The sequence below is a fragment of the Carlito syrichta genome, unplaced genomic scaffold (assembly GCF_000164805.1).
Source record: "Carlito syrichta isolate Samal-C Ts95f unplaced genomic scaffold, Tarsius_syrichta-2.0.1 Scaffold304542, whole genome shotgun sequence".
Classification (NCBI taxonomy): domain Eukaryota; kingdom Metazoa; phylum Chordata; class Mammalia; order Primates; family Tarsiidae; genus Carlito; species Carlito syrichta.
Window position 1 is genome coordinate 499754 of NW_007248638.1, and position 25727 is coordinate 525480.

At 39.9% G+C, this 25727-nt stretch overlaps 1 protein-coding gene across 1 annotated transcript in view; it reads right to left on the reverse strand.

Moving 5' to 3' along the window:
• Positions 1-1936: 1936 nt before the first annotated feature.
• Positions 1937-25727, reverse strand: part of SPTLC3 (serine palmitoyltransferase long chain base subunit 3) — a 143512-nt gene continuing 119721 nt past the window's right edge. The window contains exons 10-12 of the mRNA XM_008060152.2: positions 14165-14300; positions 9697-9826; positions 1937-3990 (exon numbers count right to left, since the gene is read on the reverse strand). Coding sequence (XP_008058343.1) covers positions 3877-3990; positions 9697-9826; positions 14165-14300 — 380 coding nt within the window. The 3' untranslated portion in view covers positions 1937-3876. The remainder of the gene's footprint in view (positions 3991-9696; positions 9827-14164; positions 14301-25727) is intronic.

Below are 25727 nucleotides of genomic sequence, written 5' to 3' on the forward strand. Positions count from 1 at the left end.
ACACAAATACAAGCACACATACACTCACACACCACATACATTATGATACCTTAAGACAATGTCCTGCAATAATTTCCTGGAAACATTTAAAAGACAGACTCATTTTAATTTACTAAACATTACACAGCAGAGTAGGACATTCTGAGAGAACAGACTTCAAATATGTTGTTCTTTCTGTTTTGAGACCAGGGAAAATTGCCAAGAATTCATAAGCTGCTGTTCTTACTGCTGTTATTACAATTGTTATTATTGCTACCAATCAAAGTATATATTTGAGAGGAGAATGCTTCATCATCAGAACTTGGATTTTTAAATAAGAGTAAACCATTTATAATATTTGCTATCTCTGAAGAAAAATACAGAAGAGTATTACTTGTTTGAAGAGCTGTTAAAACTTCTACCCTACTGAAAAGCTGTTGTTGTAATAAATAAATAATCAGAGGTTGAAGGTTGTTTTTTAAAGGGTAGGAAGGGAGAAGAGAAAAAAGACATCACATTCAAAGAAACAAGATGATTTTTTTAAAAAAGAGGACATCTTATAACAAGTGATACAGAAGAGAACTGGAAAAGGAATAATTTTGCCCAAATGAATGATTATTATTCAATATTGGGTTTATTTTTGTAGAAAGAGAAGTTACTTGGAAAGTGGAAATAAAATGCCCCACTGAGGATAAAGTTTGGCCATGGAATAGATTTACTTTACTGCTATAAACATACCTAACTATCAATAGAGAATCAGAACAAGATTCTTGTTATGTTTTTAGAGTCTATCAAATCAAAATTTCCAATAATAGTTCTCAAATTTTGGCATGAATTACAATAACCTGGAAAGGCAAGTTAAAATGTAGATTCCTGGGCACTACACCTATTATGTTTCCGTGGAGATCTGGGGCCCAGGGACCTGCATTTTAACAAGATACCTAGTATATTCTGAAGCCTATGGTCTCTGTCAAATCAAAACATGCTGAAAGGAAAACTGCTGGGGGTGGGGGCGGGGACACACCTCATCAATAAGGATACCTGATCTCAAATCAGGTGAAGTGGGAACCAAAGTGAGACCCTAGCCCTGAATTGTACCCCACATCTTTAAAATATAAAAAGAAGAAAGGCAATATGGCTAAACACTTATGACATCATCATTTCATAATAAGATTATAAATGAATCTATGCCATTTTCTTGATTCGCAAATATCAAGAAATAAATATAATCTGAAAACTTTATCTTCTGCTTACTTGAAGGTCATTTTCTAGAATACCTTCCACTTATCTATCAACCAACCAGAGTCTCATCTCTATGCCTTTATACTCTTGCTTCCCCTGTAAAGGAAAAATGGGTATGTGATGGGTGTGCATAACATTATAGTTCTGTTAGAAAATTCTCTTTCCCAACAGACCTAACCAAAGAGTTTTTTTTGTTTTGATGTAGTTATCAAGACTCAATAATCCCTACTGAATTAAAATCATGGTTTTATTAACCTAGTATTAGAAAAGTTTTCTTAAAAAAATTTAAAAATCTCATTATTCACAACCATCCTCCTAACCAACCTTATTCTGTATGACACATATTCTTATGTTATCAGCTCTATGAAGTCCGGTTCCCTTCTAATGTGCTCAAGAAGCATTCTACTGGGATTACTGTGGTTCTCATACGTGGAAATTCAACATAGACTCTGACAGAAATAGGTCTTTTGTCTGACAGAAATAGGTCTTTACATTAAAGTGCAATAAATTGCCCCAGGACTCTTGCACCTTGATGAAAAAGGAGTAACCTCCTCCCATCTCCCCCATGCTGGGTGGGTAAGTAGTTTTCTATGATAAATTAGACTCAAGCTCCTCCATGAATGTAATCATGATGGACATTCCTGCTCATGAAGACACCCATCTAGGGGCTTAAACCTCATAGGGTGTGTGTGAAGGTGTGAAGATCACAGACAGATTCAGAAAGGATGGAGGGTGTTTATTACTTGCAATATCCTGCAGAAGGCCTAGATGCTTTGCTGTCTCCTTTATAGAACTCAAGGCGTTCATGCATCTTGGAAAATTAACTAGGTACAATTTCATTTAAATGCACATGTTCAAGAGATAAAACCAACATGCCTTACTTCTTTGCACATTTATGACATACAATTTTTTATTTGCACAAGTAATGCTGCACCAGTTTCACTGAGAAGAGTTGGAATTCAGTTATCAAAATTGGTCATTGGATGGGGCAACTGAATTTCAGAACCCCCTTTATTGCCTCTTTCACTAATAGGACCCCTTACAACTCTTAAACATTCATGAGGATCTTTATCATTGTGATTCACTTTGATGTACCCTCTTGGGGTTATAATGTCCCCATAAAAGACTTTCCACGCTGATCACCTTTTTCCTTTAATAAGCTTTGAGTATCAGGGCACATTGCTCCATCCGACACAGGCGCCGGCAGTGGAGTTTCTATCTCAGTGCACAGCATGAAAGCCTGGGTCCATCTGTGTCACACAAAGCCAAACCTTTCTTGAAGTGATTTGTTTACAGTGTCATTTGATGGAGTGGAATGGTCTGCAACTCATTCGAACTGTTACAGAAGCTTTGCTAAAAGGTCACCGCTGCTCTTTAGAGTTTCCAAATCTGGGCACCATCTGGGAGCTTGTTAAAGATAAGATTTTCCACGGGTTTTTTCCATACCAACTAGATCCAATTAGCAAGGGCCTACATTCCAGAGACGTTTGCATTCATATTGAGAGAGAGAGAGAGGGAATAAGAGAGTGAGAGCAAGTAAACTACAGTTAGTTGCCCCAAAGTATGCAAGGCCACCTTGCCCCAGTTCAGAGTGTATGTGCCAAGTGACAATACTATTTAATAGGTCTGAATGGGAGTGGGGGGGAGGTCAGTCTTGAAAATGTTAGATAGAATTTGCTTTTAAATGTCCTTCTTGAATCAATATGTTCTTCAAGTGTGGTCTTGGGAGTCAGTTCTAAAGGAAATTGAATCTCACCACTTACTCAAAATTCAATAAGAAAATGGCAACTTGTTCTTTAAAGAAATAAAGGCCATGCATGCTATATATTCACTATGCACGGCATCAACAAGGTTCAAGCTGACAGTTTTCGTGTAAGCCTAACATTGGCTTGTACTTGCTTTCTGCTCCTCTTCCTTATGAAACAAAAGTCTTGAATTTTCCAAACCTCAAGCCCAGTTGTAAAACTGTAGGAGACCAGCAGGAGGAAAAGGAAAGTTTCCTTCAAAGATGTCTCTAGTCACTGTTGGCCAGTTCTGCTCTCTCCCTCAAAACATTAACTATGTCTTTTGACACTTGTCTGTGGAAAAAGTCCAAATGTGACAAATGGTAGAAGCAACATGTCTTTACCCTCCTGCCTGGAACTTCCCATGATAGGTGAGTTCTAGCTGATACTTTTATGGGTAGAACAGGGAAGGTATCTGTTGTCTACCACACTTGCCCACATCTCAAGATAATAAGTAAACACATAGTGAAATTGCTGAATTAAAAGTCAAAATCCTCTCATTTGGTTGAAACCCCTCAAAGTGTCTGGACCAAAGAGGCTGCAACAGTAGCAGCTAAAACATAGGCTCATTGCCATTAAAAATATGTTAAGAAGTGTGTGTGTATGTGTGTGTGTGTGTGTGTGTGTGTGTGTGTCTATTTCTAGCAGAAAACTTGGGAGAGGAGAGATTTAAATCTGAAATTGTATTTTTGTCTCTGCAGTCCTGAGTTGGAGACATTAAAACACAACAATGTCTCCCTCAGTTCAATTAAGTTGGTCTGGAAACCAAAATCGTCTTTAGGAAGAAGTAGAAATCCATTTATATTCCTTCTGAGGCAAGGAGGGAGGTCTTTCTGGCAAAGTCTTTATGCTTCATTCAGGACCAGGAAACTTAATCTTTGAGTTCAAAGCTCGTCTCATTGTACAGCTTGGGATGCACTGACTTCCTGTGCCGGGAATATTTCAGTTGTAGGAGATCACCCATTTCATCAAGGGCTTCCAAAACCTGCAATGAGATTGCCTTCCATCAACTATCTTTAAACACTTAAGTGGCCCTGCTTTGTAGAGCCCAGGTTAATAGTAAGCCTCACAAAGACCCACAGTCTAATTTTGTCAGCTTCTTTGATTTTAAAGAAAAGGAGCAAGATCCATATCATTAGGTTGTGGTTTGTAAGCCCTAGAGGAATGCTAGATGCTAATTCATTTTATTTAATGGTCTGACTCCACATTCTGAATGTTTATTTTATTTTGGGAGTGTGAGGAGAGGAATAAAAACATCTGACCCATGCTTACCCTTTAAGGTTTTATTTTAAAATGTAATGACTTATATATAGCCCTGTGGAAGAAAAAGGTGAGGTTGCAGAATGCATTTGAGGTTATGTCTTCAAGACACAGCAAACCAAGTTGACTAAGAATAAAATGGAACATTGTGGGAGCTGATTAGCTTCATTCTCTAACCTTCCATGTTTTACTCTCTCCCTGACCCCAGCTTTTAAATTTTCATCTTCATGCCCCATGGAATAAAAGAACTTAAACTCACATGGGGCTGAGGACTTAGTTCAATTCTCTTACTTTAGGTGCGTAAATGTATCCTCAATTTTACAAATGAAACAACTGAGATCCAGGAAATAAAAAAAAATCATTTTAATTTCTAATGTATCACTAATCCTATGGTATTGGGCATGCCTTTTTAATCCTTCTGAGCCCATTTTTCTTAACCTGTCAAAAGAGAAGGAAGGCAATATTAGGGTCTAATGCTTTGAAAAGGTAAAGTGAGGACTGTCGGCAGTAGAATGGCTAACAAATGGGGCTTGTGGACTTTCCTCTTTGGGAAGGCTTTCAAATTAATGTCAATTAAGATATCTTTCAATATGTTAAGAGTAATTTATTTCTTGATAATAGGGTTATAGGTATTTAAAATGTTTCTCCTCGTTTTTCCAAACTTCCTAGATCAAATCTGAATACTGGGAAAAAATATTTGCCAACTGTATGCCTGACAAAGGCCTAACATCTAGGATCTACAAGGAACTCAAAAGTACCAAAAAGAAAAAAACAAACAGCCCCACTACAAAGTGGGCAAAATATATGAATAGACACTTCTCAAAAGAAAACACATGAGCAGCCAACAGATACATGAACAAATGCTCAGTTTCACTAGTCACCAAAGAAATATAAATTAAAACTATGTTGAGCCGGGCTCAGTGGCTCAGCCTGTAATCCTGCTCCTTTGGGAGGCTGAGGTGAGTGGATTGCCTGAGCCCGCGGGTTTGAGACCCGCCTCTCTACAATAAATCAAAAATCAGCTGGGTGTGGTAGCACATGCCTGTAATTCTGGCTCCTTGGAAGGCTGAGGCGGAAGGATCGCTGGAGCCCAGCAGGTTGAGGCTGCGGTGGCCGGGAGCGGCCACTGCACTCCAGTCTGGGCGACAGAGTAAGACTCCAACTCAAAAAAATAAGTAAATAAAATAAAACTATGTTGAGATATCACCTAACTCCAGTCGGGTTGACCATCATCAATAACTCAAAAAACAACAGATGCTAGAGAGGATGCGGGGAAAAGGGAACATTTCTACATGGTTGGTGGGAGTTTACACTAAAAAACAGTGTGATGATGCCTAAAATATCTAAAAATCAACCTTCCATATGACTTCGCAATCCCCCTACTTGGAATATACCCAGAGAAACTCAGATCACTCTATGAAAAAGATACCTGCACATGTATATTTATTGCAGTATTATTTACAATAGCAAAAATGTGGAACCAACTGTGCTGTCCATCAAAAGAGAACTGGATAAAGAAAATGTGGTAATATACCCAATGGAATATTATGCAGCCATAAAGAAGGACAAAATTATGAACTTCACAGCAACTTGGATGTATTTAGAGTCTACAATACTGATTGATCTATCACAGAAACAAAGAACTGAGTATCACATGTTTTACTCATAAGTAGACCTTGAACAATAATTGTAATACTATAAGAAAAGGATTGGCAGTAGCGGAAACTGCTGGGGGTGGGGGAGGTGGGATTGGCAGTAGTGGAAATCTGCGGCGGGGGGTACACCTCATCAACAAGGGCACCTGCATAATAAACATTTGTATATCTAACCCTGAATTGTACTCCACATCTTTAAAATAAAAAAAAGAAAAAGCAACAAAAGTTATTTGTTTAAACGACTTTGTTTTATTAAAGATATGTAGAGTACAAGTCAGGATTTGGTACATAAGTAGTCTACCTGCAGGTGAAGTTTGGGTCTCCAACTGGTCCTCATTACCCTGCTTTAAGATCAGGTACCCTTTGTGTTTTTATGTCCCCTTCCCCCTCCCTCCTTCCCTCCCTTGGCTGTGTTCAGAGACTGCTGATCCTTCCGTTGTGCTATTGTGATTAATGTCCAGGTCTCACTTATGAGTGATATCATGAGGTATTCAGTTCTTTATTTCTGTGATAGGTCACTAAAGTATGATTGTTTCCAGCTCCACACAATTTATTGTGAAATCCATGATTTTGTCCTTCAAAAGTTATCTTTTTAATGGCATTTATCTGGGATAGTTTCTGTTGATCCCTGCTGAAGTTAGGTGATAGCTCGGTGGCTTCCAAAATGAAGGACCTGCACACATGGGCATCTGTTAGACAATTCATGGAGCATGTGTGAGGAACACACTCAGATTTCTATTCATTTTTATCTCAACATTTTTTAGCATCTATTTGTGTAGCTCTTACACAATGCACATAATATATTGGTAATGCATCTATCATTTATAGATGCATTTATGTTAGAGTCCCCTGATCAAAGAACATCCAAACACATTTGTACTCTATTTTAGGTTTCTTTGTCTTGCTCAGGATGGGAGAGTGCACACTCCAGAAATATGGAAATCTTAGTGACAGGAAGTTGAGAAGGGCTGCTCACTGCCTTTGGACTTGTACCTGAAATGACCTCAAGGAAGCAGGGACCAGTCCTGTGTTGTATGCTGTCAAGAAGTAGATCAGTTCACTGGTTGGTTATATATTTATAATTTTCATCTGGAAGGTGAGAGAATTAAAGCAAGGCTAGACTTGTCATTGGTTAAGGAGCAGATGTCATATGTGTTAGTCAGAAGAGGGAGACATTAAGTGTTGTAGAATGACCTTATTTCTGTCTTGTCTAAGACATGGCCATGGAGTGCACTTGTCTATTAGTCATTCTGTGAACCTTTATGTTCAGTTGCTACCTTAACGCCTTGACTGTTCAACAAGGTCACTTTTCACTTTTTCTTGTGAGTACATTAAGAAATTGCTCAAAATTTTTGATTGAGTGAGTGCATGATCTCCAAAGTGGGATTCATTTAGATGATGTGTTGGTGCTCCTTTCAGATGAGGTATTTTGTAGCAATTAAGAACTTTTGACAGGTGGGGGTAGTGGGTACACTTAAGGACCAAACTTCTTTGCGACTATCCAATGCCACCATGTAAACAAAAACTATGTGTACCCCCTAAGGTTATTTAAAAAAGGAAAAAGAAATAAAATAAAGAAGAACTTGTGAAGAGAATCACAAGCTCTGACACCTACAGAATTGGGTACACATGAGGACCTCACGGGTGTCTGGACCACAAAATTACAGTTTCATCCATGCTGTTCATCCCTCCTTCTATCTCTAGGAGCTTGCTCCCTGGCTGTTGTCTGCCTGTTTCCCTTCCCTGTAGTACCCACTTTCATAGTCTTCTTCCCTTGATGTGTAAACATGCTCAAAATATGAAAGGGTATAAAGAGCAACAATAAAGTTCACCCATCTTCTCAAAACCTAGTTAGCTCAGTTGTTAAGGTGTTATGCAAAAAGTTTTTATTCTGTACCTACTGTGTACTATACACTGGTTTAACTTCAGAGGCTATAAGGCAAAGATGAAAGACGTGGTCACTCTGTGTGTGTGTGTTTGTGATTTAAGTTCAAAGTATTCTCTTCACTTTTTTATTCTTTGTATTCTTATTTCTGTTTCTTGCACTCTCGTAAAACTGCCTACTCCAAGGAACATCAAGCGCCTACTAATTGCTAATTCAATAGTTTTCTCTCATCTCTCACTGCATTTGAACTTGCTGCAATTTGCAGGGCCATTTTAATTCTCTTCCTTCTTGAATTTCTCCTCTTTACTGCATTTAACACTACACTAGACCATGTCTTTTCCAATGGCTCTAGCTTTGTTTCAGTCTAGATCCTGCCTGTGATTCCTATATCCATCCTGGGATGCAGGTATTCAGCAGGAGCATGCCCTTGACCTGTTCACTCTTGCTTGTATCTGGACAATTACATCTTCTACCATTGGCTTTAATGGTCCTTCAGTTCCCTAAACTACAGCAGCTCTAGCTTTGCATACTCTGATCTTTTTCTTCCATAAATGGCCCATGGACTTGTAGTCTCAACATGTCTAGAATTGAGCTCATTTTATTCCCCTGCTCCTACTGAAGGTTTACTGTTCCTTACTGTATACTTTATCTCATTTAATGCTTAGCCATCTTCCTATTCTCCAGGGCTAAAGACCCTAAATTATCTTTGATTCCCTCCTTCCACACATACATTGAACCCAATCAATCCTCTGCCAAGTCATGACACCTCCACACATTTATAATGTCTGTTCATGGATTCTTTTTTGGGTTTTCACTGGCACTGGCCTTGTCATCTTCTTTTGTTTAATAGCTCCATTTTAGGTACCTTCCTCTTGCCTCTTTCCTCTTCATTCCATTTGTTATATTTATTTAGTGGTGACTAATAATGTCATGACAATGACATAACTGTTGTCACTCCACTGGTCAGAAACCTTGAAGGATGCTACATACCTCTATTTAAAAAGGTCTAGTTCAAAAGCCACCTCCCACGTGAATCATAAAAATTCATTTCTGCTTTTATGCCCCCACAGTTTTCTGTATTTCTTTTCAAAGATTAATTTATTCCATCTGGTGTTATCATTAGTTGCTTGTTTATTACTATGTTCTCCTAGACTTGTTGCTGCAGGGTTTGCATGTAGTAAACTCTCAAGAGTGTTTGCAAAACTGTATTGATAATGTGACTTCAAACTGATTAAGATGGCTTAGTTCTCTGGCGTTACTCATTCACATAATCAGCAAGGGTACCTGCATAATGAACATCTGTATACCTAACCCTGAATTGTACTCCACATCCTTAAAATTAAAAATTAAAAAAGAAATTGAAAGCAAGGGACAATAAAATGCAGTTTTAAAATTATTTTCACATCACATAGGTCTGGCTGATATAATATAGATCTGTTCTTGTTGGTTTTTTTATAATATAATATAAACTTCTTTCAAATATAATATAATATAATACGTTGCTTAGTTGGGTCTTATTTTATTAGGCAGATTTGGTGGCTATGAAAAATGTGAGGATATGGGTTGTTGAGGCTAAAATAGCACTTTAAATCTGCATTTGCATTTAAGAACAAGTAAACAGCATAACACTTGGTTATTCAATCAGACTATCTATGAAACCAAAATACTCATTTAAGTCTTCACTAAACTGATTTTCTTGACTATCTACTGAGTGAATCACATGTTTGGTCACTGTTGAATACCCTTATTTTTCAGGAGTGACTTTCATTAGTTTTGTTTTCTTAAACATCCCAAGAAAAACCCAGAGTACCTCAAGCTGTCTCAATAAAAGGACTTGCTCCAAATCCATGGTACTAATACTAAAGTTCCCATCAGCCTGTGACATACTCACCGTGTCTAACATCTCCCGGGTGTGTGCCGCTGAAACACAAAACCGAGCCCGAGCTTCTGCGAGGGGAGTAGCTGGAAATCCCACGACCACTACTCCAATTTTTTTCTCTAGCAAATGTCTTGCAAAAGCCCTTAGGGAAAATAAAAAATATATACAGTCAGCTAAGAAAAGACAAAGTTATCCTGTCCCCCCCCAAAGGAATATGACGAATTGACTTGAAAAAAAAAAACCTTTTATGATAATAATTAGAAGATGATTAAGGTTATTAAACTTCTATCAAATATAATTAACAAAGCTGAGCAGTCAGACAGCTGGTGCCACCCATAACTGAGTGTGTGTGTGGTATTATGGGCCTGACACACACACTCATTAGATAAGTAGAGATACTGGTCATTGACACTGAGCAGAAAATGCTGATGTATATGACTCTGGTTTAACAAGTCTGCATTAGTGTAAAAATCCTTCATCTGCAGGGTTCCTAGGAATAAAAACCAAACAGCAAATATAATACATTTGCAAAAACGAAAGAATATATATTAAATATAAACCTAAAATAGAATATATATTTTTAAAACATAATACCAATAATATAATATGATATGTGAATTTCAGAAAGTCAATCCTTCGTGTAATTTGAAGTCCGGGACCAGAGTGTCTGTAGGCTCCAACTCCAAGCCAATATTCTTACGCAAGGGTCAAAGATGATATTTTCCATCAAATTAGAAGTAAGAAATGGCATAGACCTCCTCATCTTTAATGTGTGAATGAACATACCCAGGTATGCAAAGGGATAATAAGCCCACTGACTGGACTAAGGGAGAATGGGACAGGAGAGAGAGGGAGAAAAAGGTGTGCACACACAGAGAAACTGGCAGGTCTGTGCATCCTGAAGGACGACTCATAAGTCATCAAAACTCTTTGAGGCAGGCTAAAATCTTTATAAGCTATGATTCCCTCCATTCATCCTTCTAGTCTTTCTTTTTCAGAGCTAATCTCAGTCATGATTCTAGAATATGAAGCTCAAACTCTAAATTTCCTGTGCTGAGAGCCAAGGTCAGATTAAAAGGCACGTCCTCCCAAGTGGCTCTTTCCCCCACTTTGGGCTCTGTTACTCTTTGCTGGAAACCTGCATTCCTTATGGGTGGCTTTATCCCTAAGTCAGGTAAATGCCTAAGATCTGTTCTTAGCATTAAGAAGTTGCTGGTGTGTTATTTTAGGCTGGAAACTGACAGCACCAGAGAAACCTTCCAGCTATAACTCAGGAAGAATTCTTGAACCAGACGTGGAGAGTAAGCCTGCTCATCCATTCGTTTGTTTTTACTGTTTAGCAGTCTACCTTTCGGTTGCTTTAGGCAGAATGTAGGTTATTAAATGAAGTAGCGGAGACTTTGAGACCTATAAGACACACAGTCTTTCTGGCCCCCTGGCTTGGGCAAGGCAAGATTTGTCCTTTGATTTTGATTGGGAAGGTTTTAAGGAGCTAAAGCTTTCTAGCTGAGAAAGCCTGAAAACAGAAACTGTTCTTTCTCTTTCTTGATCACCCTATGGAAGGCTGCCCACGGAACTGCACAGAATGAGAGCTCATAATTGTCTGAGAACCAAGTCAAGTGCTTTTATTGCTAAAGTACAAACCACCTGACCCATGATCTCAGGCCAGTTTTTGGGACTCCCAGAAGACCATTTTCACTGTCTGCATGTTTCTCTTTGTACCAAAGGAAGCGCGTTTTGCCAAAGAATGTAGAGCAAAATATATGAGTCTGTTGATTCATTAGGCTAATCTGGGGCCTCCCTGGAGCACTTCTGAGTTTAAAACTTACACTACTAAAGCTAGTGTCCTTAAGTTAGTGTATGTGATTGCACTGAACATTTTATATAATGAGCCTCTGTGTTTGTACTCCCCAAAGCAAATTTGAGCTGGCATAGGCCAAAAGAAACTGAACTATGTGAAATAATAGTAGTAAAAAAGCACTGCGTTGCACGTAGTATCACCACACCTTATGTATCACCATCTTCCAAGTGTATGATTTAGACAGTGGAAGGAAAATGAAAACCCCGTACCAAGCAGTAAACACAGCACATGCTTTGTGATTTAAGTGTACATTTAACAGGTGAAAGTACATTATACTGAAGTCTAGAGAGGATCCTAGTGGTAGAGTTGTAACAGGATTTTCTCAAAAGAATAACTGACTAGAGATTATGTTTTCATTCTTCATAGATGGAAATGTGGAGAAATCATCATTTTTTAATAAAATCAAAGAATTTTAAATGAGCAAATGAAAGAAGTGCTTCCACATTGCTTATACAATTAACTCCCTGATTCAAAAGCTTCTCTACATATAAACTTTCAGTGGAGGAAATATCACAGAAGAAAACAAAGCCAGGCAGCAGGGCAAGCTCTTGCCAGCAACTCTTGCCAGTAATAGATATTACCTTTCATAACTAACCTGTTCTTGGTTTCCTTAGACTACCCAAATAATTAGATTTTTTTTCTATCATAGTGATTGATGCCTTTTGTATCACCAAAGATGACATTAAAGAGTTAAATTAACACTCTGTGTTGCTTGAATGAGATGTGTACTTCTTTTTTATCCAGTGGACTAAAGATTGAGAGGCTGTACTGTGTGTTCAAAGTCACTCTGGTATAGGAGGCAAATGGAATTGGCTTTGAATTCTAACCTCATCTTTTAAAATCTTCACAGTGACCTTATGAAGCAGATGCTATTACATCTCATGTTGTAAATGAGAAAACTGGCAGAGTCAAAATTCTTTTTGATTCCAAACTTCTTACTATACCCCAGAACAACTTTTATGTGAAGCATATTGTATAAATGAATTATTGGATTTAAATATATTTGTTTTTACTATTCATGAACTCTTCTCTTTGGGTTGGTTCACTTTTCCAACTTGTTGATATTCTAATTCCAGCTTCCATTCTCAAAGCTGAACTACTCAGCCACTCCCTACTGCTACTGGAATGCTCTAGCATTGTTCACTTTACACCTTAGGTAGTTTATTTTTGGTGACTTCTTTTGAGCTAATGATAAAGTATTAGTTAGACTTGAGCTAAACTTGGAATCTTTCTTCTAGAACATACCATTTCCCCAATCATTTTGAATAAATGTGGGTTGTTTCTTTTTGGTGTGTGTGTACATGTATGGTTTCCAAAATCAGATGGTAGAGGGTTTTGGATTATCCACTACTTTGAACCACCATTGTCACTCCTTCCTGCCACTAGCACAGAGCAGTATGGTGTGTAACATTTCTGTAGTATGCGCTCTCCTTGGACACCCTATGCATTGTTTTCCTGATCCAGATCTATGTATGAAATGTCAACTGGTGGTAATGGTGTAGCATGTTAAAAAACTCATGCTTGAGCAAAACAACTGCTTATTGCTTTGCTGTGGTGAGATGACCCAAGAGCGTACTCTGAAGAATAAGTCTTTCAGGAACTGATAACTCAGTCCTACCCTTCGTGAGTTCCCAACTACTAGGCTGCAAACCTCTGTTATTGGTGCTTTTCTATACTTCACATACTATACCAATCTTTTCAGACTATTCAAGAGTCAAGCAGAAAGTTCCAGCAATAGATAATGTTGGAGGGGAGTTAGGACCCTTAGAATATGATGCATATTATGCAAAATATTCATTTCTGTTATGTGCTTGGTCAGAGACATGGATAAACATTTTACCTTTAACTAAGGATTCCTCTTCATTTCCTTTAAATAATGGAAGCAATCAGTCACTAGCAGGTTGGGGAATGGCTCATGTGTAAAATTGCCCATGCCACACTAAGAGAAAGACATTTTTGTTTATGCAGTTGTTGCTAATGCTCAGTTTCAGAGCTTCAATCAATGAAAAATAACCTCAAATAGGCTTACAATAGAGGCATTAAAAATAGAGCATGAGCTGTGATATGAGCCATGGTTTGGGTCTTTTGCAACTTTGTTTTATTGCTGTTTGACCTATATGACTTTGGGCAAGTTGTTTTACTACTCTCAGCCTCAGTTTCTCCACATGTAAGTGAGAATGTCCTCTTCTGAGGATGGCTGCAGAGTGCAAAAGGAGAAAGCACAGAGTCTGGTAACATTGTTTTTATGGTAATATTGGGGGGGGATGGTCTTCAGAGATTCTCCCTGAGAATTATTTTGGGTCACAAGGAGGCTCAGGATCATCCTTAATTTATAGCCAAGAGAGATAAATTATTTCCCTAAATTCACAAAGCTTGAGTTTAGGAAGAGAGGTGGGTCTTATCCCCTGGTTCCTTTCCTATAAAACCTGCAGAAGAGGCTCAACTGATTGGCTAGCAGGTGGCTTCTGAGAAGCTGTACAAGTGAGTTCTGAACTCAATCACCTCATTCCAAGTGCACAATCTAATGCCTGTGCCAGAAAAAGCCTCCATAGTGTAAAAAGCCCCATTTTAGGTCACCTGGTGGTTTAGATACGGTTCTGAGAGTCTTTGGATACTTACGCTACTTTACCAGGCATGTAAAGGAGCAGCGGAACAATGGAAGAATTTTCATTGCCATAGATAATGAATCCCATTTCTCTCAGTCTCTGTCTGAAGTATCTTGTGTTTTTTGCAAGTTGCTGTACTCTCTGCAACCCTGAAAAGAGACAGGCATGAAATCCATCCATTCCCACTGGGAAGAGAAAAGCAAAGGTCAGGTCAACTTGGCAAGCGTCTGTAAGTCTTTCTGCAGGCCTGTATAGGTAGCTGAGAGGGGAGTCAAAAGAGGGTAGGGAAATAGGTATCTGGGGAGCAGGTGTGGGCAGTGGTGCTCAAGAACTTCCTTGAGCCTGGAAGGCAGGAATGAGGGGAGAATGATGCTACTGGATTCTGCAAGCAGTTAAAGCCAGGCTAGGGTGCAGGACCAATGGGAGGGAGGGAGGTACCTATTTGGTATGAACTCTGTGCTAAGTGCCTTGAAAACATTAATTCAGGAGAAGGGAGTGTGACAAGAAGAAACACACACACACACACACACACACACACACACACACACTCTCTCTCTCTCTCTCTCTCTCTCTCTCTCTCTCTCTCTCTCTAATTGTTGGTCATTGCTTTTTAACCAAGCTGAGCTGGTCTATTAAATTGCCCCCAATCTAAAGTCTCTAATCACAGGATACTCCATCCAACCTGAATTTTGGGGAGTAGCACATTCCTAGACAAAGATAGGTCCCACAGAAATTAGGACTGTTTTTGAGGTATTTGTTGATGGTAGAGTAATAGAAAGGAGGGAAGAGGGGGGGATCTTTGCTTTCCTTAGCCAGAAAAAAAAGATATTGGCCAAAAACCAGAAGGACAAAGTTCATTTATCCATATCGAGGCTATTGGTCCTTCAGCTCACAAGCTTATCCTCTGTCCTCAGTGTGTGTCCCAGTGCAGAGATCACACATGTGAGATGACAAAGGGAATTAAAGAGCAGAAAGAGTCCTATTCTAAAAACACCTGTCTTCTCTAGTCCTGCCTCAAAGTAGGTAGGTAAGTAAACCAGCTGAGACTAGGTAGTGTTTGCTCAATAAGAATGAAAAGGATCAGACATTTGTGTCACTTAGAAATTATCCCAAAGTTTGCACTTGATACAGGTTTGCTATTCAGCAGAAATGTGCTGCCACAGTCTTACAGATTGTCTTTAGCTGACCTCCATTCTGATTGGTTAGATGTTCATCAAACTGGTCAAAGATCCTGCTCTAGAGGTTGTTCAATATTTTGAACATCACTCATGAGTGTTCATAACTCTCCAGATGGAAAAAAGGTAAAAATTTCAGTGAACATGTCAATCATTGTCATCGGGCCCCTTCTTGGAGACATGACCCTATATGTACCTTGGCAAAGGTTGAGTAGAAGGCATTTTCTGCTCACCTTCCTTTATCCAGGGAACTATAATGTTTGGGGAGAGCTGGCCCTGCATTACTCTTTTCTGCAAGGGCACATGAAGCCCAGGCTTGACCATTTGGAATAGTCTATCCCCTTGATTATTGATTCAGTGATGGTGCACAATATGGGACTATTTGAATCTTTCTTTCAGATCCATTGAGAAAGAAGTATAAAGGTGAAATACTCCTCAAGCTACATCTTTCCCATCACACAGAGGAAGCTTGCTTGAGAATGAAGTTAACTTAGACAAAGAGCCAAGGCATAAGACAGCAAGAGTTCTGATGGCATCGTCTGAACCCTGGGATCCAGCCAAGCCTAAATTATGCCATTTATTAAACCAACAAATTTCCTTTTCTGCCATCTACAACCTAATGTGTCCTGAGTAATACAGATGGCCACTAATTAGGTCAGGTGATCTCTAAAGTGAAATAATAATATCAACAACAACAACAACAAGTAGCTTACCCATCTGTAATATTTATGAACTAATTTAGTCCTCACAACAACCATATTGATGTAGATACTGTAATCCTATCTTCCACCAAGGAAAAGCCAAGTAACTCACCCAAATTCACACAGTTGGGAAGCAGTTGAGCCAAAATTTGACCCAGGCATTGGGTTCTACAATCTGTGCTGTTAGTCTCTTCACTATAGTACTTTGTCCAGGTATTGGATGGTGGCCACCTCTTTTCTTCAAGATCAACAAAACTCTCAACTCTGCCAACTGTTTGGACCATAATTATACCAATATTTTCATATAGTAGTAGTTGAGAGGTTGAAGGCTGAGCAAGTGTTTGATAGCCTCATGTTATAAGCAGCTGGGTAGGGAATCAAGGCTTAGAGTCTAGAGACTGCTTCACTTTGGATGGGGGGCCTGAAAGGCTGCACCCAAAGAGTAAGGGTGAACCAAGAGTAGACAAGCCCCCCAAAGAAACTTCCTTTATCCAGTCATCTGACTTTTTTTTCTTTTACTACTCCCCATCACTCCCCAAATACTTTAGATCTTCCTTTAAATTTTTCTTTGCTCATCAGTTCAAATGAACTTAACCTCTGTGACATCTTAATTGTGCTAACAATATAGTATATGCAGAGAAATGAAAACTTAGTTGAGTGGAACACCAACCAAGAAGCAGGAGGTTAAACACCTCAATTGTCCATGCTTGTTTTCTGTTACTTTCCTTCACCCAACCCCAGTTCTCAAGGAAGATCCCTCCTAACTCTTCCAGCTTCCAGAAAGCAGGTTGTGATGGAGACAACACCTGGTTTATTGTTCTTCTCAGGGGACCTGACCTCTCAATTCTACTTTCCTGGTCTTAGCCAATGAATGGAGGATGCCCTTGACCCAAGGGCAGTCCATTTGGGTGTTGGCTAGGATCCATAAATCAGTCTGTCATAGGAACTTTGGCAGAGAGATGATAATATGAATTAAATCAATCACATCCTCTTGCTGTTACAGTGTGGATGTGAAAAATTTAGAGAGAATGATAGTAAATTTTAAAGTTGGTAGTAAAAGTAGAAATTGAAAGACATATAAAGAAAGACTTATTAGCAGAATTTATGAGACAGAGTAAGCCATTGGTTGATAGAAGCTGTGGCAACCTATGAACAAGAGAGGTAGGCAGTGCAAAGCTAGTAACAATTAGAAGAATAAGATATAAAAACAGAGATAAGCTTAGTCTAGTAAGGGAGACTGATGTTAACCAAATAATTACACAAATAGAAATATTATGTGGTGCTATGAGAGTTCACATTAGGGTGATTGTACCATATCTGAGAAGGTCAATAAATGATGAATTAACAAAGATATGAAGGATAAGCAATATATATATATATATATATATTGCATAGAGACAGCTTGCTTGGTGCTTAAAAAACATGCTGAAGTGTCTCCTGGAAACTTGTCTGTGTATAGAAAGCAGACTATTGGAAGTGCACAACTAGAAATTAGAAAAAAGAAATAGTCACCTTACTTTGAAAAAAAGTTCATCCATAACATGAAAATATGTATTTAGAAAGATAAAAATAGGGTGTAGGGGGAAGATTTGGACAAAAGGAAAAGAAAAGAGGGTTGTGGTAAGGCTTGTTTTAAAGGTGGCTGAAATGAAGGCACAGAGATGCATCCTAGCCACCAAAATGTATTCCATATGGCCCGTCCCCTTGTGCATTCAGCTCTTTTGTTGGTCATTAGCTGCACAATGAACAGATGACTTCATCGGCCTGGGCCTGATGATTCCTAACATGTTCCCCCTCAAAGACTAGAAGGATTTCCTGGCCTGGAAATGCATGAATGACTTAAATTACTTTTCCCAATGGCATTATCTTTGCACTTGCCTATAATGATTCATCTATCACTGGACTACCCAGCTACTTAATTGGCCCCGTCTGTCCCTTCTGCCATGATTAATCCAAGAAACTGGGTCATTGGCTAATGTCACCACTTCACTACTTCTAGATCTTTCAGAGCCTTGACCGAAGAGATCATAAGTATCAATTTTAGGGGTATCTGATCCCTAAGAGCTGAATGTTTTATTCTAGCCCTGTCTTTGAACCATTTAGCACAACATGGCTGACAATCCTTTATGATACAGTTTGTGGTCACCATGCTTTCTCATATAGGTCACTATAAATGCCTTTGAGGTCTTTTGCATTTGCCAAGATACAGCTCCTTTCAATTACTCTACTGCTCACTCTTTAAAATTGGAAACATTCTTATACCCTTGGATGGCCTGGGGGCAGAGAGGAATTTGTACATATAAAATGCTACTCATCTAAACAGGATGTGACTGATTTTATTAATTATATTGTGCTTTGAGATCCTTGCCTGAAGAGAGCTCTGTAAAAGTAGAAGAGATATTAGGCACGTGTCTGTTTTTGTAGGGACAGCCAGGCTAGGCTGGCAAAGGAACACTTTAAAGATTGGGAATGGAGGCCATATCCCCTTCAAAACACTCAAAGTCTCTAATTAAATAGTTCCTAATCCTTCTTCCACATTTTCATGGAAGACAGGGGAAGTCCCTACTAAGATAAATAAGTGAGGGAGACAATCTCTTACATAGCCTTCTGGAGAGTTTACACACGTGTTTATTTTGTCATATTCTGAGTTCTCTAAGGATGCTGTGAAGTGGAAAAAATAGGCTTTGTAGTTAAATTAACTAAGAATCAAAGTCTACCTGAACAGCTTAAAACCTCAGTTTTATATATAAATTAGAGATAAGCTTATCTTACAGGAAAATTCAGAGAAATAAAGAGGTTAATGCAGAAAAAGTGTTTAGAACCGTAACTGGCATCCAGTAGATACTTGAAAAGATAACTACCCTTTTCCATAGGGCATCAGTTCTTAGTAGCCTCAATGGCACATCAGAATCTAGACAGCTTGGCAGAATCCCATGCTCAGGCTGCACCCCAGCCCATTAAATTAGAACCTCTAGGGATGGGACCTGGCATGAATTTTGGTTTTCACAAGGTGCAGCCTAGCAGACTTGGTAGATGTCTCAGAAATAGCTACTGTTTCCTGTCCACCCCTAGAACCGTGCCTGCCCTGGGTAGGTGTCTGACTATGTCCTGGCTGAACTGTGCTCCATGGCTGTATATGGAAAATAAAAGATGGGTATATGTGGTGGCCTCTTGTTTGACATATTTGAACCTCCCAGGAGTTTTTAAGAGTTCAGGTTCTCAGAAAGTACCTTTTATGGGGATAACCTGCTCCCCTGACAGCTACCTGCTCCAAAATGTTCGCTCATCTTGCAATCAACCCCACTGTCAACCTCACTCCTCTTATAAGGGTGGATAAAATCAGGGGTGAACCTATCCTGGCTAGTGACCTGTATGTTGCCATTCTATCTGACTCTGCCTGCTTGAGAGATGGGCTAGGTTAACAGAGGCCACAAATACTTTAACCTTTCCTCCAATGCTGTTAAAACAAAACCAGCTGGGGCAGGGGAAGAAAAACAAATAAAACACAAAGCCTCTTACTACAAAGCTTTGCAGTCCCCTAATAAAAACAATGGTCTGTGGCATTTCCAAAAATGTGTTTGGGACAACTCGGTCTCCCAGAGGGCCAGAGGGAATTATGGACAGTGAAAACTACCAGAATGACCTGTCTTAAGGAAGGAAAATTTCTTCTCTGTCAAACCATAGGCATGCAAAAAAAAGAAAGAAAGGCATTTCCCCCTGTAAGACTAAGCAAAAAAGATGGATTTGACTAGCTCGTGGGCCAATACCAGTGCCACTGTCTATTTTCTGCAGACGATGCAAGTTCCCTTTTAATGGAGGAAACGTGACTTTGCCCAGATGCCAAGGATGACTTATTTTATTATTTCCCAGGCTTGAAAACATATATGCAGAAATACACATTGCTCCCTCCCTCCTTAATTTATTTAGCACACTGCCACTGTCAGGAATATAAACTGGATGATCGCGAGCGCACACCTAGGCAGCATTGCTTGGAAAATGTGGTCCTTGTCTTTGAAGATGGGCAGTCTTCTTCCATAAATCATTTCTCACAATTTAAGAAGTTGATATTTTTTAACCCAGGGGAAATCAAATTGATCTGAAAGAATACCTATAGTGATTTAAGAATACCTAATTCCTCCTGCTTCTCCTCCTCTGTTTGGTCATTTACCTTGGGTTTCTACCCCTGGCTTGGCCAGGTGGTGGGGTTGGTGGGGAGAGACCTTGGAATAAAGTTTCAACGTGGCAGCAGGAACCCAGCGTCTGTTATTTTAAGCACTGGACACCAGACAGGACATTTTGTTTCCAACACACTCAGGGGCAGAGAGATCTCACTAAAGATCAAGAGGCTACAGTGCGGCGAAAATCATAAGAATCACATTAGCACTGAAAAGCTTCCCAGTGGGGTGAAGAAAAGAGCGTTTGGAGTGGCTTGCTAAGAGGAACACACATTTTTATCAGGCACTGAGGCTCTCCCTTTTGATGTCCGGATTCCAAGGTTATGGCATGTTTTATAGTCACATACACATGTTCCAAGGGCTCTCTGGGCCGCTCAATCATGCCCCTGTGGAATGTGTGCAGGACTAGGCTGGACATCAGGGGTGGGTGGCCATCTGTGCGGCCTGATTTCAAGGGCTCTGGGAAGATGCCCTGCCTCCACCTCACCATAAGCTGTTCAGACACACCATTAGGTATTTTATCCCAAGGAGGGGTGAGCATGGACTTCTCTTGCACATCTACGACAAGCCAGGAACTGTTTTTTGGGGGGCCTCCTTCACAGATGAGGAAACTGAGGGTTGGAGATCATGAATACCTTACCTAGCTGACCTGGAAATCTGCAATGTCTAGGAAACTGTCAAAGTCTGTTCTTCGGAAAAGCTGGTAAACTCATTCCTGATGAGGTGTGAATTCCATGATGCATGGAGTCATACATTTTACAAAAGAAAAGCACTCACTATGTACAGGAGCCAGGCCATCTGCTAGGGTGGGAACAGAAGATGAAAAATTTCTGAGGCCGTTTGGAGAGAAAGGGTTTAACAGGAGACAGGGCAGATTATATCAAATATTATACCATTAAGATAGCCATAAGACAGATGTAGACATTTGTAAAGTACTAGCCTTATGAATACTTATGAATGATAAGATTGAATGTTAGTTTGCATCTAAATAGAGAGCAATATCTCAGCAAGTCAGTACGTATGAAATTTTACTCATTAAATAAAGTAATTTGGGAAAAATGTATATACATTAATTTTTGTGGAGATGGAGTCTTGCTGTGTTGCCCAGGCTGGCCTCAAACTCCTGGACTCAAGTGATCTTCCTTCCTTGGCTTCCCAAAGCACTGGGATTACAGATATGAGCTACCATGACTGGCCTTTTTTTTTTGTCTTCATACACACAGTAAGGCTCCATCTGCAGAGATCCTGCTCCAGTAGGACTGAGACCTTTCAGAAAAACTCACTGGGTAACTGCTGTGTATACCCCAATTAAGAACCACTGTTAAAAGTAATCAGTTATGTTTTGTTTGTTGATTCTCTGAAAATAATGATTGATCATAACTGAAGACACCAGAGAACAATTCAGTCTCAAATAATTTTTATGCTCAATGTATTTGTGTATCAGGCTTCATCTTCCCCTTTTTCTATGATGAACAAATCACTCATTCTCTCTAAGCCTCTGTTCATTGATCTGTTACATGGGGATGATAGTAATAGCTGCTTTACTTTTTTTCCCAGGACTTGGGAGGATGATTAATTCAGCACCTGCTTTCTTAGTGTCTGTTATATGCAGGTGGCTGTTACGTGAGCGGAAGATTAAAAGATCAGTGCATCCATGATTTTCAAGGGGCTTATAAATAGAAAAAAATAAAATAAACATAAAACAGAAGGTAGAAAATCAAGTGCCCTATGAAGTAAGTGCTCTGAGAGTTTGGGGCAGAGAACTAGAGATGGCAAGTGGACATCTTGAGCATATAAGAAGTTTGGTGGTGATAAGGGGGAGAATAAGGACCTGCCTAGAATGTCTGGATTCCAGTCATGGGAAAGATGAGTGGACTCAAACCACTGGAAGCTGCGGATGTCATCCTGAGAGTCAGTTTTTTGGTGGGTAGCAGAGAACCCTAGCAGCATTGTAAACAGAAAATGACACGTCCTGAGGGGGGTTTAGAAAGATGAAGCTCGTGGCAACACAAGTTAGGAGGTCAGGACAGCCGCAAATGCCCCAAGCGGGCGAGGAGAAGTGTTTCAACCACTGTTCCCATCCGTGACAAGGGAAAGGCCCTGGGCTGAGTAACCAGGTGAATGGGGTCCCTTGAAAGGGTTCTGAGGAATTATGCAAATGAAGGTGGCCACCAAGAAGCCCCACCTGAGGCAGCCTCCTACATAGTTAAAAAATCTCTGTTTTTTCAGAGCTTACTAGGGAGGAATGAACTGAAGAAGCTCTAGGGAGTGGGGTGTGGGGAAAATTGATGGAAAGTCCCTAGGTTCAAAATCAACTCTACCATCTTGGGCAAGGAATGTCTCTTTCTGTAACCTGGGTTCTTCACCTACAAAATGGGAATAATGATAAGAATAATAATGCCCATTTCATACCATAATGAGGATTAAGGATTAAGCACTTAGTAAAGTGTCCGACACACAATAAAATGAGTTGTAAAATTTAAAAATATATATGTTCTATGTAATGGATTTCATACACACTTCATTTGAAAAAATTCTATGGTTATCAACTATTGAAAACCATTCATTTGAACCAGACTGAACTGACTGACTTGGGTTTGTTCTCTAAAACTGGGTCCCTGTGGGCAACGCAACTGACCCGTGGTACCTGGACTATTTGGCTAGCCCACTGCCCTCCTTGGTCTTTTGGGTACCCAGGATGTCCCTCTAATATGTTCCTATTTCTCAGAATTAAATGTTCATCAGAATAATTTTCATTCTCAGTACTCAAGTTGAAGCAGATGGTCATAGAGAATCTAACTACATCAAGTCCTACTATTTTGCAAGAGGCCCAAAACGTTGGAGACATGAACTAGTAGTTACCAAAGAGACCAAATCAGGGGAGCCCCCTGGTCAACATCTCTAAGTTTTGAAAGAAATTCAAAGAGAGAGAGAGGGAGTTGATGTGAGGGAGACTCTCCTTTGCTGTCTTTAAGGATAGTGGGGCCACATGGAAGGGATGTAAGCAATCTCTGGGAGCTGAAAGCGGGCCCTGCTGGTGGACAGCAAAGAAACAGGACTTCAGTCTGGCAACCCCAAAGAACTAGATCCTGTCACAACCCAACTTGGAAGAGGAGTCTGAGCTTCAGATGAGAAACACCTTGATTTCATCCCTATGAGAACCTGAGCAGAAAACACACTGGGCCCAGACTCCTAACCCAAGGAAACCGAGTCAATCAATGGGCGTTGCTTTAAATGCTAAGCCTGTGGTAATTTGTTATGCAGAAGTAGAAAGTGAATGCATTCTCTCTAGCCCACACACATGCTGGGCTTCCTCAGACACAAATCCACCTGCTTTATCCTCCCCAGCTGTAGGATGGGGCATACAATGGGAAAAACAAAGACCAGTGTGGAACAACAGCTCCCCTTCACCCCAGGTGAGGCTACGGATGGAATAATGGAATAACATTCTTTCCTTCCCCAGTTTCACTGGCCCAACATGGAATTCCAAGTGTGTTACATCACCACTCCCCCACCTCGGAGTCCATCCATACAGAGGAAGCAAGTGTGGAGAGGATGCTTCCATAGAACTCACAGTGTAAAAGGATATCTTGTTTGTAGGACAGTTGAAAGGAAGTGGCCACACTATCCTTTTGCCCCAGTGCCATCTAAAAGACAAACATTCTCTTTATGCTCTTGCTAGGGAAATTTTTTAAGGACTCATATTAACTGCAGAATTTTCTGAGCAGCCATAAAAATCTACTCTTGGCTAACTCTCTGAATAAAGCAAATTAAGAGGCAGACGGTTCCGGAACAGTTTGCTAGCCATATATGCCCAAATAGGCAAACTTCCTCTCCTAGCTAGAGTTCAGTTGGTTGACTAATTTTGCATGTATTGGACAAACCCAAGCTGTCATATGTGTAGGTGAACCGCAATAAGGCAGAGCGGCAATGCCTGTCACCTTGATTGCTAACCCTGACCTCAGGTCCACACACACAAAAGGACCAGGTAGAACTTTTTTGCCCCCCAGCACAGGTGATTAATCATGGACAGAGGCAGGCCCTCAGCTGAAAGCCAGTGAAGCGTAGCACTGACATCTGTTTTGTATTAGCTATTGCTGAAATGCCAGGAGCCTGAAACCATTTAGAAAACGCAGCTCTTCGTGCCCTCTGCCTCTTTCTGTGTCTCCAGCTGGCAACCAAGTGGCAAATATATTTAGGAAGCAGCAGCTAGTTTCCCCTTAACAATGTTGAGGGCCTTCAATTCTGGTGCCCTCAGTGCATTTTGGGTGGAATTCACTGTGGATGCTTCTTGAATTCATAGAGGCACCTCAGTGGGACAGCGCAAACAATATGTCCTGGCTGAATTTGATGGGGAGGAAAGAAAAATGGTAGCAAACCACTTTTGTATTCACTGAGCTCTCTGCTGAGGTAGACATTGAGAAATGCAAGAAGACTTCTTAAAACTGGATATTTAATTATCATTCACAGTCCTTTTAACTTTTCACTGTTTTTCCCCCGGAGAAGAGAGACTTTGAGCAGAGTCAATCTCTTCACTAGCAGTTACAAGATAAGCTTGAGGATGTGGATGGATAGTGCAGCTCATAGCCCCAAACAGCTTGCACTGAAGAAGATCAACATCTTAGGAGACAGGTTTGAGAATGCATCTCTTGTCAAAAATAAACAGTAGGAAAGTGAGAAAATTCCTCTCCTGAGAGCTAATTGCTGTCATCCCGTGTACTCCTTCTTCCCCCCTCTCAGTGCCCTAAATCTTCTCACTTAGTTACTCCTTTTTTTCTAACCTATCAAACTCAAGTGTAAAAATATGTGTGCCTTGTTCCAGGGACCAGAGCAAAGGTTGCAGGTCACAGCTGGAAAGGGCTGGTGCCACTTTCTCCCAGTCCACGATGGGTTAGGAGCAGGGTCAATACCTCATGTGCCAATCTCAGGATAAAATTTTACAAATGACCAGAATGAATGAAATAATCCATACAAAATGATGTTTAAATGAGGCATGGTTGTATTTTTCAGTGTAAATACATTATATTTTAAATATCACTCTTTTTTCTGTAGAAGGTAAATAAAAAATGATTGAAGTTCAAAGGATCAATGAAATTGCTTGAAAGACCTTGGCATTTTAACCAACTCCTACTCCTAATAATTGAATAAAAAAACAAAAATTTAAGCTTAGAACATTTAAAAAAAATCTGATGTACAGAATGAATTATCTAGAGTGAACCTGCCTACCTAGACATGACAGTAGAAGCAAACAGCTTTTAGTGCTTCTGAAAGTATATGAACTACAAGTGATGTTGATCAGGATCATATTTTCATATGAAGTCAATCTTGGTATGAGGTCTCTAGTATTATTTGTCTACCTGGGCTAGGAATTCAGTCTTGTCTTATGTGTGGTTACCTTAATTAGTCAAGGGCTGGGTGTTGATCTGATGAACATCAGGGGTTTGATCCTTGTCCAAGCCTATTAGCTTCCTTTTAGTCTAGGATCCTAAAAGTACCAAAGGATAGTATCCAATTCATTCAGAAAA